Below are 16,158 nucleotides of genomic sequence, written 5' to 3' on the forward strand. Positions count from 1 at the left end.
ATAAAGGGCCTCAGAGTGCAAAGCAGAATTTTGTAGATGCACAGCTCATTGAATGGTTGTGATGGATAAAGGGGAATTCAACCTGAGTGGTAGTAAAAAATAATCTGACTTATACATGTAGGCTACCCCTCTCACACTGGTTTTCAAATTTATCCCGGTGCTGCATGTCAGGGGACGCCGACACCGTTATAAACTCACTATAAATGCATTCACAGTAGGAATAATCAGTCTCAGGATAAATTTCCTGTACCCTTTCACGCTGCAGCAAGTGATTTTTATTATCTCCATTTAACAAAACATATGTACATGTAGGCTTGTGACCCGACTCTGATACACCGGAAATATGAGGGCAGGGAATCAAACCCACGTCCTTCAGATTGAAAGACGAGAGTCACAACCGCTAGACCACGAGCCCCCACCGTTATAGTAAACATATCAAAAGTGGGTTTGGGTGGGTTTGGATACATACCTTAGTTGCTGTGCAAGATGATTTGCTTCAAAGTCAATTAGTAACCATATATGTAATTATGATTTTGATTTGATGAGGGTGGTGATAGTGATGATGCTGATTATGCTGCTGCTGCTGATGATGACAGTGATGGTGGTGGTGTTGGTGGTGATGATTATGCTGATGATGACGAGGATGACGACGATGGTGGTGGTGGTAATTATGATGATTATGCTGATGATGATAATGGTGGAGGTGGTGATGGGGATCATGATGATAATGATTATTATTGTGATGATGATGATGAATCATGATGATGATGATGATGATAATGATAATATTGATGGGGGTGATGATAATGATGATTGGATAGTGACTTTTCCAGAAGATACAAATCACTGTCCACACCAAGCTGATACGTATACCCATCTCTCTCCTTTTTTCAGCCAAAGAACACACTGTTGCCGTCACCAACGATGGCCCTGTGCTTTTAGGCTCCATTGCAACGTTTGTGGCGACAGTTTCTTCTAATCCCTCCACACTGAAGGATGCAAATAAAAATCGGGTCTTCCTTTGGAGCGGTCCTCCCAAGTATCTTCCACAGATCATGTTCAGTGCAGACACCTGTACAATAGAAATACCATTAGATATGAGCTTGAAGCCTGGGGAGATAACAATAACAGTAACGGTCCATGAAGGTGATCTTGGACCACTGGTTGGAAAATCAAATTCAACCATAAAAGTCACAGGTAAGTGATCTCAGTTCTTACAACTCCCCTGCAACCAAAGTTTAAGTCAATTCCTGATTTGTTTTTTTTTGTAGGGCTTAAGTTTTTCATTGAAATATAGAGGGAAATTATGTCAGGTCTCTTTTTAAGCTGGCATGTTCATGATCTAAAAAGAAAAAAAAAGTTTCTGTGCAGGGACTACATGCAGTCAGTCCGCAAGCCCTGAAAAAGTAGCTTCTTTTATCCAAGAGATATTCATGACTAGAGAGTTTTTGCATAGTTAATGAGCTTGGTGCGAACCAAAACACCTCTTTTTATTCGGCCATTGCTGCTCTAAATATTGACCAAATTTCATGTTTTTGGTATCTTTGTAAAAAAGAAGAATCATTCTTTCAGGTCATGTGTTTGGATTTTTAAAAGAATGTTGTAATATAGGAAAAACTTTTGATTAAAACATGAAACAAAATATTTTTTTTCATGAAACAAAAGTTGTTGTTTTCACACTTAATTTCTGTTTGGGCACAAATGATTTTTAGATCATGATAAAGCTGAAGATCTAAGCTTTAATATGATATAATTTTTATATGAAGATGTATTTTAGATGGGTCAGCAGCCAGCTTTTCATAGGCCAAGTACATTTTTCAGCTCAAAAACAAGAATACTGCGCTCTGATTGGTCATAGAGACCACACGCAAATTCCAATGTTCCCCACACTGGGCCTCTGCAAGGTCACACTCACCATGTGGTAATCTCTTCAAATTACCCGCGCCTGTTTGTTTTGAAAACAGTATTCAGCCAATCAGAACTCTGGATTTTATGTTACTCAGAAATTTCAGAAATCTCGTCTTGCATCTTGATGGAAAAAGCTGGCTGCTGACCCATCTAAAAGATGCCACATATCAAGAGTGACATTGTAAGAAAGTATAGAGTTTGAGCTTTTTGATGATATAAATAATGTTGGTGCCTAAAACACAAAATGTTGCACAATTTGCAAGTGAAAACAGAGGATGAAAATTCTGTTTGATGCATCTTTTCAGGTAAAAATTTCACTTATTTATCAAAATATTTCATATCCAAGATATGACTAATATAAAAGAGTAACATTTACTCTTCTGAGTCTTGCCCATGGTACAAAAATAATCAATATTATCCAAGGAGAAAGTGGTTAAATTCTTTGAGAAAGAAAGTCTCACAATTCACAAGATTTTGCAGGGAAATGAATTCAGCCACAAGAGGACTTGGATAAATCTTGCTCATTAACACAGGGGCTTGCGGACTGTGTTACATGTACATGTAATTTTGCTTACCAAATTTTATTAGGATTTTTGGTCTCAAGAGGAGAGCTCTCAACTTTGTTCTGTGGTTGTGTCGGTAAAAATCTGCAACACTTAAAAGACATTTTGTGTAGCAGTCTTTTAGAAATTGTGAAGCAAATTGTGATACCATGAAAATTATTCCCTGAGCACTGTATACTTTTGTACAAAACTCCAAGAGCTGTCCCCTTGCATGTATTTGGAACAGAGGATAAATTCTTCTACGTACTGGCAGATCTATATAAAGCATGCCTGGCATCGAGGTCTTTTCCATATTTGTAGGGTGGCTTTAAAAATTAAAAAGAAATACAATATAATTGTACATATTCAAATGTAAATTCTACAATCAATATGGAAGCAACACCACCAAGAGAAGGTTCTAAAGAAATCATAATTCAAATTTTCATCAAAGAATTGATTGTTGAAAAAAAATCCAATGTCGGCGTAGGTTGGTATGTTATTAAAGATACTCTAAGAGACAAAGATGGTTAAAAATGAGTGGTTAGTATATCCTTCCTGTACTACTGTAATTGACGTCATTGACACAATTGTCTTTCATTTCAGTCATGCAAATATTTGTGAGTGAAATAATTATATTTGATGGTTCTAAAAGTAGTTTGAAAGAAAGCTGGTATGATCGACTTTGTGTGTGTCATTATTAATTTGACTAACCTATTTATGAATTTAAATTGGGGTCAAACTTCACATCACCTTTTCTTCGTTCTGCAGGAAAGGCAACAGTAGTGCATCAATTTTTGTTTTCGTATTTGCCCCCACTCCCCCCCATCCATTTTCGTTAAAGATAGAAAAATTCAACCTAGACGTGTGTTCAAGTAAATATGCTTTGAAGAGATAATATAGTCAATAAATGACTGATCTATAAAGAGGTAGAAATAGAAACTAGTTTTTATAACACAGACAGTATGACAGTAGAATACAATTGTTATAACTTCCTGGATTTCATTGCATTTCAAAAGGAAATGTAGTTTCAGTTGTAAACCGTTTTGGGGTCGAAGTCGTTTAAAAAGCCTTTAGAAGGATGACGACATAATTTTTGTATGTACATGTAGTGAAGCCTAGGCTTATAACATAATAACAGTGTTTACATGCTGCATCGGCTCGCGGTGCAGACCCCATGCAGAGCCGATACAGACTCGGCTCGCGAATTATCCTGCGTAGCGTTTACGCGCTGTCCCAGCTCGAGGATCAGAATTGGCTCTCGGGGCAAAAACACAGATCAGTGTCTTTTGAAATTTATGTTATGAAACGCGCGCTGATTTGTGGTGCAGACGCGACTTTGTGTTCACACAGAGAAGAATTGCCGTGTCTACACCTGCTCGCAGGTCTGATCCTACTATTTCGGCGGAGGAAACTTGCAGTGTCTGCACCGCGAGCCGGTGCATGTTAATCACGTTTACATCATTACATGCATAGAATAGGCTAGTCTTCAATGGCACTCCGGTCTGCACCGCGAGCCAATGCAGCGTGTAAACATGGTACATGTAAATATAACAGGTCCTAGTAAATACGATTGTCATAAATTCCTGGATTTCATTGCATTTGATAAGGAAATAGTTGACTGTACTCGGTTATGGGCAGTTAAAGTCAAATTCACTTCAAAAGTCTTTATAAAGGTGACGTGATAATTGTAGTACACGTGCGTAGCCTAGGTGGTGAAATGCTTTATACTGTAGCCTACACCGTAATAGGAAGTGTGTATCATGTTCATGTAGTACTTTGAAAATATGTAAAATTTTATAAAGGTAAATTAGATAATCTGTTATTGATGAAATCTAACGAAGGTAACACATTTCATTCATTCGTTTTGAAAATTATCTTATGGCATCATGGTATTATGAAGGCAGGGGGTCAGTTCGTCCCGCATACAACCGTAATTCCGAAGCTTCGTTATTCCGAAGGATCGGATATTCCGAAGGTTCGTTATTCCGAAGGTTCGTATTTCCGAAAGTTCGTAATTCCGAAGGACGTTAGTCCGAAAACGAAATGAGGTACGAAATTCCGAAGGTTCGTTAGTCCGAAAACGAAATGATTAACGAACCTTATTTCGTTTTCGGACTAACGAACCTTCGGAACAACAAACCTTATTTTGTTTTCGGATTAACGAACCTTCGGAACAACGAACCTTATTTCGTTTTCGGATTATCGAACCTTCGGAATAACGCCACAAATGTTCGGATTAACGAACCCTTTTACGTTTTCGGATTAACAAACATCGAGGTTTAGGCAATTTACGTGTTTCGGAATTACGAACCTTCGGAATAAAGAACCTTGGGAATTACGAACCTTCGGAATTACGAAGTGTAACCAGTTCGTCCTGGTCAAATGTGCGCTGCATTGTACATGTAAATCACACCCTTTTAGAAATTATACGCTACAATATTCTTGAAATTATGAGTGGCATGCATGTATCAGATGATCTCATAGCCGTACACACAAATAATATCTTTCATATTCAAGGCAAGATGAAGGTGGATTTAATTTAACATGATGTTTAATTCTCTTCAAAGCATTATTCATTTAGCTCGGAATATTCCAGTTCAGGAAATACTAATATATTTCTGTGTGATTGGTTTAGGTGCGATAATCAATTATAGCCTGAATTATACGTCAATGTTTTTTTTCTTATCAACACCTTTTTGCTTTGCTGCACATGTAGTATATAAAAGTGTAATTAATTTTTGATATCTTAAAAACTTATCTCCCCCAACTTTTAATCTCACCACAGAGACTATAAATGGCAAGATCTCGTTGAGCTCCAGTGCTTACCCACAATGCAATGTGAGCAATCCTTCCTGTAGTATACCTACGAAGACAAACTTGACCATAGAAGCTGATCTCTATGACCCTAGTTATTTCTTGGAGGATGCCCTCCTTCTCTACAAATGGAGCATGGGAAATGGGGTGACCATGAAGACAACGTCAGTAAGTAAAATTGAATACCTGGAAGGTCACTATAGATACATGTATCATGGCCCTTGGGAAGCGGGTGTGCTGAAGCACTCCCAAGATTTTCCTAGTGGTGCTCCATGTATTATTTTCCATCTAGGCAGCACCCCCTGGAATTCTGGTAGATGCGACAAAAGGAAGAAATGTAACCCAAATAATCTACATTTTGTATAGTCTAAACCTTTTTTGTGATTGTCAAATTTCTCGGGACCAAAATGATCTTCATTGTTTGGAATAAAACCCCTTTTTTGCTTGTCAAATTTACATCAGCACCCCCTGTAAAAAAAATTGTTCCCAGGGCCCCAGTGGCGTACCTAGGATTTTCCCCAGGGGGGGCAAAATCGGCCGCCAAAAAAATTGACAAGCAAAAAAAAAAAAAAAAAAAATCTTCAAGCTAGTCAGGGGGGGCAATAAAGGTCTTCAAGCTCGTCAGGGGGGGTATAAAAGGTCTTTCAAGCTCGTCGGGGGGGGGGGGGGGCAGTGATATGTATTTTGTATGGGTTGTGGCTCGTCAGGGGGGGGGCAGAGTGCCCCCCCTGCCCCCCCCCCTAGGTACGCTAGTGCAGGGCCCTGCAAGATGGTGAGTTATAAAAGCTTATCTTACTTAAATTGGTAAATTTACCCAAAATGCTTGTCACTCTTTGTGAATATGATTGCCCGAAAAAGGCTAAGATGTGAACGATATATTGAATAAAATCGTTATTTTTTGGAGAAGTTTACAGAATATTCATCAAAATTTATTCGACCAAGTACCCAATCAAAATATGAATATCTGCATTTTTTTGTTGTCTATATCAAACCCCCTCTGAAGCGTGGAATGGGCTGAAAATTTCAGGGTACGATCGTTGTCTGTAGGTTTGTAATATCCAATTACATGTACTGTAGGCCTACTAACTTTATTCAAGAGCTCAAAGTGCTATTTTAAATGAAAATAAAATGTTGCAGAGAAAGGTTTATAGATGCCAAATTTGATTTCTAACGGCTGATAAAACATCCAATATTGATATTGGAATGGTATGGTTGTGGATCGTATTACTGAACACTTTTTATGAATTCAATCATATCAAACACATTATTCTCATGAAATTCACAAAATTTTCACCATAAATACACAATTACCTACAAAATATAAATATGTAAAAATTTTGCCGAAATCGTTTTTCTTTTTTACGATATTTGTTTGTAGCTTCCAATCGGACCCCTCTTCGCATGAGAAATATTTTGGTCACTTGAAAAAGTCTGTTTTCTATGGGAAAAGTTGAGAAAACAACAAAATCACTGATGAGCTATTTTGACCATATTTTATTATTTTTAGAATATTAAGACTTTGAAAATGTGATTTTGACCATTTTTCATCATCTTTTCTATCCAAGTTCCCTTTGGAAGGATGTTGCAAAGTTTTGAGTGTATGAAATTATGTTCTGATGCATACGATGGGCGCGTTCGGTAATACAAGGCCGTTCGGTAATCACTCACTATACTTGAGTGTAATTTATTTTCCTGGCCCTTTACTAAATCTTTATACTGACTCTAATACCGTCTTCACGCTGGCCTCAACCACCGCTACAGTCCCGGGACTGCAGTGTTGCCTTCAGTGTGAATGCTCGGACCCGCAATAAACTACCCCGGGATAACCTCGCCTCACTATAACTCCGCAACAAACTTTTGCTCTAGAGGCAAGCCATAGTAATAGAAGCGGGACAGCCCCGCCACTGTCGCGGTGTTCCTTCAGTGTGAAGGCACACTGCTACAATGTATTTAATAATTTATGATTCTACATAATGTTTTCAGAGATAACTTCTCCTTCACTGTCGCTTTCTTCCTTTTATTTTCTCTTGGAACGAGTCCTGCTCTCTGACATAAAAAAGTAAAATAAATTACAATTTGCTCTCAGCAAGATAGTGAAAGAAATAGCAAAACCTTACAGAATAGATAGCTCCTAGTAGTAGTTTGTATTTCCTACCTGTATTTTAAATTTCTTGTTGGAATGCTCCCCAGAAAGTGGAGAAGGTGCATACATTGTGTGCAGCATATGAGGATCCGATGACCGGGGTAATAACAATTATAAAGCGCTTAGAAACTAAGTGTGATAAGCACTAAATAAATGCAACTATTTGATTATCATTTGCATGCACTCGGTATCATTTGTAAATTTTCAATTTAACGTATTATGAAAATGAAATGAATCATGATCAGATCTTTTTACATAAACATTTCATGTATTTTACACAACTTTGTATTTTTGCAATGTACGCAGTAGATTTATTTTCATATAATTATGTTACATTTCTTTCTCTATCTCACTCTCTCACTCTTTCTCCATCTCTTTCTATTCTTTTTTTTTTGCTCTTCTCTCTGTCCCCTTCTCTCTTTCTTGCCCCTACATGTACTTTCTTCCTCTACTGCTACTCTTTTGCAGCCTGAATTAGTCTACAGTTTTCCTTCAAAGGGAGAATATAACATCACAGCTAATATCACAGCTCTCAAGGACAAGGGAGGGGAGCTGAGAAGGATGAATGGTTCCTGGTGGAGAACCATCAAAGTATTAGGTGAGTGAGTGAGAGTTATTTTGATTTGTTCGTTATTTTCACAAAACTTCAGGGCCTTTGGAAAGCGGGGGTGCTTGGCATGCTGAAACGCCCCTCAAGGTTTTTCTGGGGATGCAATGTATATTAATAATAATAATAATGATAATAAAAATAGTAATAGTAATAATAGAAATAATAATAATATTAATAATAATAATAGTCAGTTTTTGTCTCACCTGCATAGCAGAGTGAGACTATAGGCGCCGCTTTTCCGACGGCGGCGGCGTCAACACCAAATCTTAACCGAAGGTTAAGTTTTTGAAATGACAGCATAACTTAAAAAGTATATGGACCTAGTTCATGAAACTTGGCCATAAGGTTAATAAAGTATTACTGAACATCCCGCCTGAGATTCATGTCACATGACCAAGTTCAAAGGTCATTTAGGGTCAATGAACTTAGACCATGTTGGGGGAATCAACATCAAAATCTTAACCTAAGGTTAAGTTTTTGAAATGTCATCATAACTTAGAAAATATATGGACCTAGTTCATGAAACTTAGACATAGGGTTAATCAAGTATCACTGAACATCCTGTATGAGTTTCACGTCACATGACCAAGGTCAAAGGTCATTTAGGGTCAATGAACTTTGGCCGAATGGGGGTATCTGTTGAACTACCATCATAACTTTGAAAGTTTATGGATCTGATTCATGAAACTTGGACATAATAGTAATCAAGTATCACTGAACATCCTGTGCAAGTTTCAGGTCACATGATTAAGGTCAAAGGTCATTTAGGGTCAATGAACTTTGACCAAATTGGGGGTATTTGTTGAATTACCATCATAACTTTGAAAGTATATTGGTCTAGTTCATAAAACTTGGACATAAGAGTAATCAAGTATCACTGAACATCCTGTGCACATTTCAGGTCACATGACAAAGGTCAAAGGTCAATTAACTTTGGCCATAATGGGGGTATCTGATGAATTACCATAATAACTTTGAAAGTTTTTGGATCTGACTCATGAAACTTGGACATAAGAGTAATCAAGTACCATTGAACATCCTGTGCGAGTTTTAGGTTACATGTTCAAGGTCAAAGGTCATGTAAGCTAAGGTCAATGAACTTTGGCCATGTTGGGGGTATCTGATGAATTACCATAATAACTTTGAAAGTTTTTGGATCTGATTCATGAAACTTGGACATAAGAGTAATCAAGTATCATTGCACATCCTGTGCGAGTTTCAGGTCACATGATCAAGGTCATATAAGGTCAATAAAATTTGGCCAAATTTGGGGTATTTGTTGAATGACCATCATATCTCTGTAAGTGTATTGGTCTAGTTCATAAAACGTTGACATAAGAGTAACCAAGTATCACTGGACATCTTGTGCGAGTTATAGTAGTTTTCAAAGTCAGCACTGCTGCTATATTGAATCGCGTGATGCAGGTGAGACCGCCAGAGGCATTCCACTTGTTATTTAGTGCATATCACATAATAAATATGTCTCTATGTGCTTCAAAAAATAAAGGAGATCTATAAGAGATGTGTTGGTGAGTTCACTCTTTTGAGGTTAGGTACAATTTATACACCATACATGTAGGTAGCACCTCTTGTAAATCGGGTTAGTATGCTAAAATGTAGCAATCAGAATAGAATGCAAGACTGATATTTTGTCATTGATATCATGTAATAATAAAGTGCATTATAAATTTGTTATAGGCTGTTTTAAATTTGTACAGTGGTGCTGTTAAAAAGTTAGTGAACCCCACCAGAAAATGCACCCCTTCATGCCGAGTGTTGAATGGAGACAACAACACTACATTGTTCGGCGAGCCCAGAGAAATAAACTTTATTGAATGTAATATTTTATCACCTGACTTCACAATTGAATATGGCAGAACTTGAACACTTGAAATATGTTCATTTTCTGGTGGGGTTCACTAATTGTTTAGCACCACTGTATATGTATAATGTATAGTATGACCTTGTTATTTATCCTGTGAAGGAACGTATCCTTAATCTGTTACATCCTGAAATGACCACATTATTCTGTTTACTTCCTGCTTTCTTCTCAGATGCAATTACAAATTTAACTATTGCAAGTCGCTCGTCATCCGTCCAAGTTGGCAATAGGGAGACCGTCAATATAACCTGCAATGGAAGGTCAGAGGTGTATTCATTCCCGAATGTTAAACGTCAAGTCCATCCTAGAAAAACAAAAGTTGATTTGAATCTATGGAGAAAAATAAATATAAATAAATAATATCACTGAAAATTTGATAAAAATCAGACTTATACTGAGAAAGGTATGACATTGTGAAATTTTGCTTATTTAAAAAAAAAATGTTGATATGCACTATGAAGTGATATGCAAATGAGAGAGTCAATGATGTGAATCACTCACTACATGTATTTTGTTTGTTTTTTATTGTATGAATATGGGGGCTTTGTGGTCTAGTGGTTACGACCCTGGTCTTTCAATCAGAGGGACCTGGGTTCGAATCCCAGCCATGGCATAATTTCCTTCAGCAAGAAATTTATCCACATTGTGTTGCACTCGACCCAGGTGAGGTGAATGGGCACCCGGCAGGATTAATTCCTTCAATGCTTTATCGCCTATTCATATGGCGGCTTAGCTACAGCGGGGTATTAATATGATACCAAGTATCAAGCGCAGTAGAGTATATGCAATTATAGTAGCTGCACTATATAAATGGACCATATTATTATTATTTCAATTTATAATTTTTTTATATTTTCACAAATTTGACAATAAGGACCCTCTTGATTGAATCACAAAAGATTAAGTCAGTGGCAGTACCACATGTTCAGAGGGGAATAAAACAATTTTTCACACTTCAAGATGTTTCATATAGTGCAATACAATAGAAATAACGAGTGGGTGATGTCATTGGTACCCTCATTTGCATTCTGACCATAATGTTAGCTGTTTTGTGAAATTTTTAAATGTCATAACTTTCTTCTTTAAAATCAGATTTTGATGAAACTCGAAGCATTTAGCTTGCTTCAAATTCTCTTTTTATCAAACCAACTTTTTGTTGGGGTGGACTTCCCTTATTATTATTTTTCAATTTGATTGTGTTTTATTGTTTATAATGCTTTATTCATTGTTGAAAAAAATAAAGTCCATGACACCAATCTGAAATGAAACGTTGAAAGCTGCAACAGTCATCTATTATCATTTTTCCACAGTCTACCCGTTGAGCTATGTTTGACCATTGATGAACCGTCCAGTGAATGGTCAAACCAGACTAACACCACGTGTGAGATGGTGGTCAGTGACGTGTGTCGGACCACTTTCACGTACATCTTCCATTCTTCAGGAGAGTACACTTTCCAGGCAGCGGCCACGAATAACGTCAGTTTTGCAGTCAGTGTGTCTACAATACACGCCCATGCTCCTCCGGGTAAACTGCTCTTCCTTTTCTCTTTTATCATTTATTTTGCAACCAACCAATAAGCCAGTTCGTAGTTCCACTCTGCGCGTGATCAGAAGATTCTGCGCATGATCAGAGGAAGGTCATTGGTACTAAAGTGACATGGTGGTTTAAAATCTAATGAGATAAGCACCAACTTTGATGTCTTGATTATTCATATATTCTTTTGATTTACCTCCACAAAATAACAAAAATGCGTCCACGAACGACTGGCATTTCAGTTTGCCAAGTACGTTGGACAACATGCTATAATTATTCATTCAAAGTAGAAATGCAACAAATACCTTATAAAGTGTTCATTGGTGTGCTATTCTAGTCACCTGGTCTATTCAATTTCTTCATCCTGCTATGTAAGGCAAGCTTACGTACATGTAGTATCTTGCTTTGAAATCTGCCTATCATAATGAAAGAAATGAAAGGTCATTTGACCAAAATTGTCCATGAAGTAACTACGAACTGGTCTATACTAGGGCTGCACAATAAAACAAAAATATAGAAGTGTCGCGTCATTGAAACTTTAATGAACTGGGTCCCGTAACACAAAGGTTAGCAAATGATCGTATGCTTGATTTTCACGATTGATTGTACATTGTAGTCAATGGAATCAATCGTAGAAAATTGTTCTACGATCATTGCTAAGCTTTGTCTTACGGGCCCCAGATGATATTGTGTCTGTGATATATCAACTGTCAATGTGGAAAAATTTCTGGCTGAAGGAAACTACGCCATGGCTGGGATTTGAACCCACGACCCTCTGTTTCAGTCCGGAGACTGATCCACTGGGCCACAACGCTCTATGATATATCAACTGTCGTAATATTGTGAACAAATGATATCTTAAAGCCAAAGGTGTTTCTGGCAGAAAATTCTGCCTAGAGATGCAATGAAACGCTGTTATGTTTTCTTGGGTTCCATGTAACGGGTAATAAAATGTCCCTAAAACTCTATCCCCTCTTTAATATCCAATCCTTTCTCCCAGGGTTCTCATTCTTTTTGTAATTGTTTATTGAACTTCCAGGAACATTTAACAGTGTATAAATAATACGATACGGCACTTAAAATTTGAAAGAATTATTATCTTTACTATTGTGTTTAATTTAATTTAATTGTGTCATTCTCATTTCGTCCCCATGTCTAGCACTCCCGCCACAATCACTTACTGCCATAACAGTAGCCGTCATTGCCGGGCTTTGCATGACAAGCTTTGCCCTAATTTCCTTCGTCCAGCACGTGCGCAAGAGCAGGGAACGGCACGTCGAGGTCGCCAACTTTGACTTCCAGTTCAGGGAGCACACCAATTCGTTTGTGAAGACACCAAAGGGTCTCTTGACGTGGACGCGATCTCCCAGTGAAAACAGCTCTCTGAAGGCAAATTCAAGATCCAACTTTTATTCCTGATGAGCGATGTGGAAGCAATTGAGAGACAAATACTTATTATAGTTGAATAATAATGACCATGATATTCAGTTTTCACGTCGCGCTTTATTGGAACAATGTCTCTAAGCGCTTCATAGATGTACTATTACTCCGGTCGTTGGAACCTGGCTTGCCCGCCTACAGTGTATGCATCTTCTTCACTCCTTGGGGAGCATTCCAGCAAGAGTTTTCAAACTCAGTTGCCAGGCATACTACATAGGCTTTCACATCCTACGAGGTACCCATTTAACACATGGGTGGAGAGCGGCAAAGCAAGGACTAATGCCTTGCCAAAAGATGTCCATGCTCCAAATTAGCTGGTTTTGTATAAGAAAAGCTCTGTGAAGGCCAATTCAGACCTGACTGCTTATTCCTTACGAGTGATGATGAAACAATTGAAAGACAGACACTTGTTATTGGATGCCCATAAATGGACAGTTAAAGTGTAATAACAATACTATGCAACATTTATGTAGCGTTTAATGAAATGGTTCTGAATTCTGATAGCTATGTGGACACTATCACCCCGGCCTTAGCGAAGCAACTCCAAGCATTCAAGGGATTTTTTCCTACCTGGAAGTCACCATTTACTACACAGAGGTGGAGAGTGTCAAATGTAGATAAACCCCCACCCGAAAGACACGAGTGCTGGGTGGGATTTGAACCCCGGATCTTGCAGATCAAAGGCCGGAGACTGGTTTCTGTGAGCAAGGGGAAACTTGTTATGGAGACGAGTCAAATCCTTGAACAAGACAGTAGACTTGCATACATGTATATCTCACCAATGCTACGACGGAGGACATGTCTGTCAAACATCAACAAATATACAGTTGAGGTCAAAAGTTTGCATGCACCCATGGAGTTCAGTGAAATTTGTTCACTTGCTAAAAATTGTAAAATTTACTATATCTTCTTAAACATAAATACTACCATGAAGAATTTGGTATCAAATGAAAGAGCGTATTAAGCTCTTTCACATGATTGGGATGTCGTTGGGATTAAAGTATATATCAGGTGGAATTTTCTTTGAAGAAAAAAAAAGTAATATTCATGCCAAATGTATTTTATTGTTTGATATTATATTTTCAAACATCGTTTCATAGAAATACATAAATGTCAAATCTATGATATATATTACATTTTCTATCATGATATGTCACCACTGAACAAAAAAGTGTAATCTGAAATGTTTGTGTTAAGAAGTAATTAGCACAGATATGAAATGTTTTTGTCAAGTTTTTATTTTTAATTTGTCTGAAATATGAAGATTTTTGGGGAAAAATGACACCTAAATATTTTTCAGCTCCTGATGACAAAGGGAGGCATGATATGATCATTTGTTTGATATCAAGTTCGTTAGGATAGCACAGTGTCCTGGGTGTATGTAAACGTCTTGCCTCAACTGTATATGTACTGACAGAGACCATGGCCCCGTTGTACAAAGAGTTACGATTGATCCGATCAATCGTAACTCTATGGAAATCCATCAGTGTCATAATTTTTTTCTACAGGAAATTTGCAAAATGTCCTTTGTAATCAAAGGAAAACACCCCAAATTGTCAAGAAATCAATGAATTTATGGATATGCATTCATATCTAGAATTTTTTTTTTAACAAACATGCATTTCATATGTTGACTTTGCTGGCTTTCCATAGTTGCGATTGATCGGATCAATCGTAACTCTTTGTACAACGGGGCCCATAACTCTCTGTTGGTGACGATGGGTGAATTAGCAACTCTTGAGGGTATGTGCAATGTTGAAAAGTGCCAGTAGTTTCGAATGGTGATTATCGGGAGATTTGTGTACATATGGTATAGAGGTATTGTGTGGTATGATGCACAGAAGAATGCAGTGTATGTGTAGATCTATGCCCAAGGTTGACATTTATGGTTTATTAAGGAGAAGCAGACCCTGTTTCACAAAATATGTTGTAAGTTACAAAATGTAAAGCTATTGTAACAAGCTACTGAAACCCAGCCATTTGATTAGCTTATTGGAGTATTTAAATGTAGAGTTTCACAGGTATTGTTGTTTCATGTACATTCAGCAGACTTTGGATTAGGATCAAGATTAAGGTGAAGCTGTGAAGCTCAAGTTTGTTTTTGGCTTAATTAGTGGATTTTCAGTGGGGGCAATTTTAAGCAGATGTCATAGAACCTGAGGAAGAATGTGTTAAAGGCTAGAAATTTGTCAATATTCATTGAAAAATGGCAATTTTGAGTCTTCATTGCATTGCATATGAAGGATTTTGGGGACTATTTTTACATATTAATATTTTTTGTAAATATGAACAAAAGATAAGCCCACCATGCAATAACTTTTTTTCTCATATATATATATATTTTTTTGTATCTTTGTTCTGATGTATTATGTTGTTAGGGATCTGAATCAGAAGTTACAAGGCCAAAATGCAATATGTGTTCTATTTATCAGTATTAAATGAGTTAACACTGTCCGTGACTGTTTTGAAGAAGGCTCTACACATCTTTTCTCTGGCCATGTGTCTTGAACTCGCCCCACAAAAATGTGGAGTAGTTACGCTTTTTCAATTTTCATTCAGTTTAACGTACATGTATGATATCTAAGTTGATCGGAGAGATATTGTCATGAAATTGGTATCAGTTTTAAAGTTTAACATATACTCTATCATATCTGAAAATATTATTGCTATAGCATGTATATTTGGGACACGCGATTGGTAGAATACAAAATGACGAGGGTGGAGGGTGGGGGGAGCGGTACACACAAAGTCTATGGGAGAGTCACGTTTCATTTTTTATAGGTGAATATATAAAGGGTGCTCGAGACTTAATTTTGGTCTCATTTTAAAGCTTATGGTTAGTAGTACAATAATCCAACATTAATAATAATGATAATAATAATAGCTGGATTTATAAAGCGCTTTTTGCCAGAGGATACAAAGCATTATTCACAATCTATTTCAATTAATTAATTGTAATTCACGATAATTAAGATAAACCTAAAATTCCTTACATAAAATACACCAAGAATTCTCGCAGAGGAACACATGATGTAATTTTTCGGCCAAATGGAGATGGATTGTCATAATATTGGTGTCATTTGAAAGCTGAGTAATAAGCTCTATTAGGGTTGATAGTAGAGGTTTATATGCACATCAATTTGCGAAAGTGCGCTCGATAAAAAGAATAAAACAAGGGTAACTGAGGGGTGGTGAAAACGGTACACATTACATGCGACTCTGTGGGATTGTGGTATTGTAAGTATTAAACATGAATAACATTGGTTTTCAGTGGGCTAGACCTTT

The 16,158-nt window shown here is 37.3% G+C and overlaps 1 protein-coding gene across 1 annotated transcript; it reads left to right on the forward strand.

Annotated features, from left to right (window-relative positions):
• Nucleotides 1–885: 885 nt before the first annotated feature.
• On the forward strand, nt 886–15,610 carry LOC129268979 (transmembrane protein 130-like). The gene is made up of 6 exons (XM_054906430.2): nt 886–1,197; nt 5,236–5,432; nt 7,876–8,005; nt 10,072–10,159; nt 11,210–11,424; nt 12,593–15,610. The coding sequence occupies exons 1-6, from the start codon at nt 1,056–1,058 to the stop codon at nt 12,850–12,852; spliced, it is 1,032 nt and encodes a 343-aa protein (XP_054762405.2). The 5' UTR covers nt 886–1,055; the 3' UTR covers nt 12,853–15,610.
• Nucleotides 15,611–16,158: the final 548 nt, after the last annotated feature.

The sequence above is a fragment of the Lytechinus pictus genome, chromosome 10 (genome assembly GCF_037042905.1).
Source record: "Lytechinus pictus isolate F3 Inbred chromosome 10, Lp3.0, whole genome shotgun sequence".
NCBI lineage: Eukaryota > Metazoa > Echinodermata > Echinoidea > Temnopleuroida > Toxopneustidae > Lytechinus > Lytechinus pictus.

Excerpts from the sequence above, each read along its gene's own strand:
- LOC129268979 (XM_054906430.2), top strand. The coding sequence starts at position 1,056 with ATGTTCAGTGCAGACACCTGTACAATAGAAATACCATTAGATATGAGC. Across the intron at positions 1,198-5,235 it reads TTCAACCATAAAAGTCACAG|AGACTATAAATGGCAAGATC; the intron begins GTAAGTGATCTC and ends ATCTCACCACAG. Across the intron at positions 5,433-7,875 it reads TGACCATGAAGACAACGTCA|CCTGAATTAGTCTACAGTTT; the intron begins GTAAGTAAAATT and ends ACTCTTTTGCAG.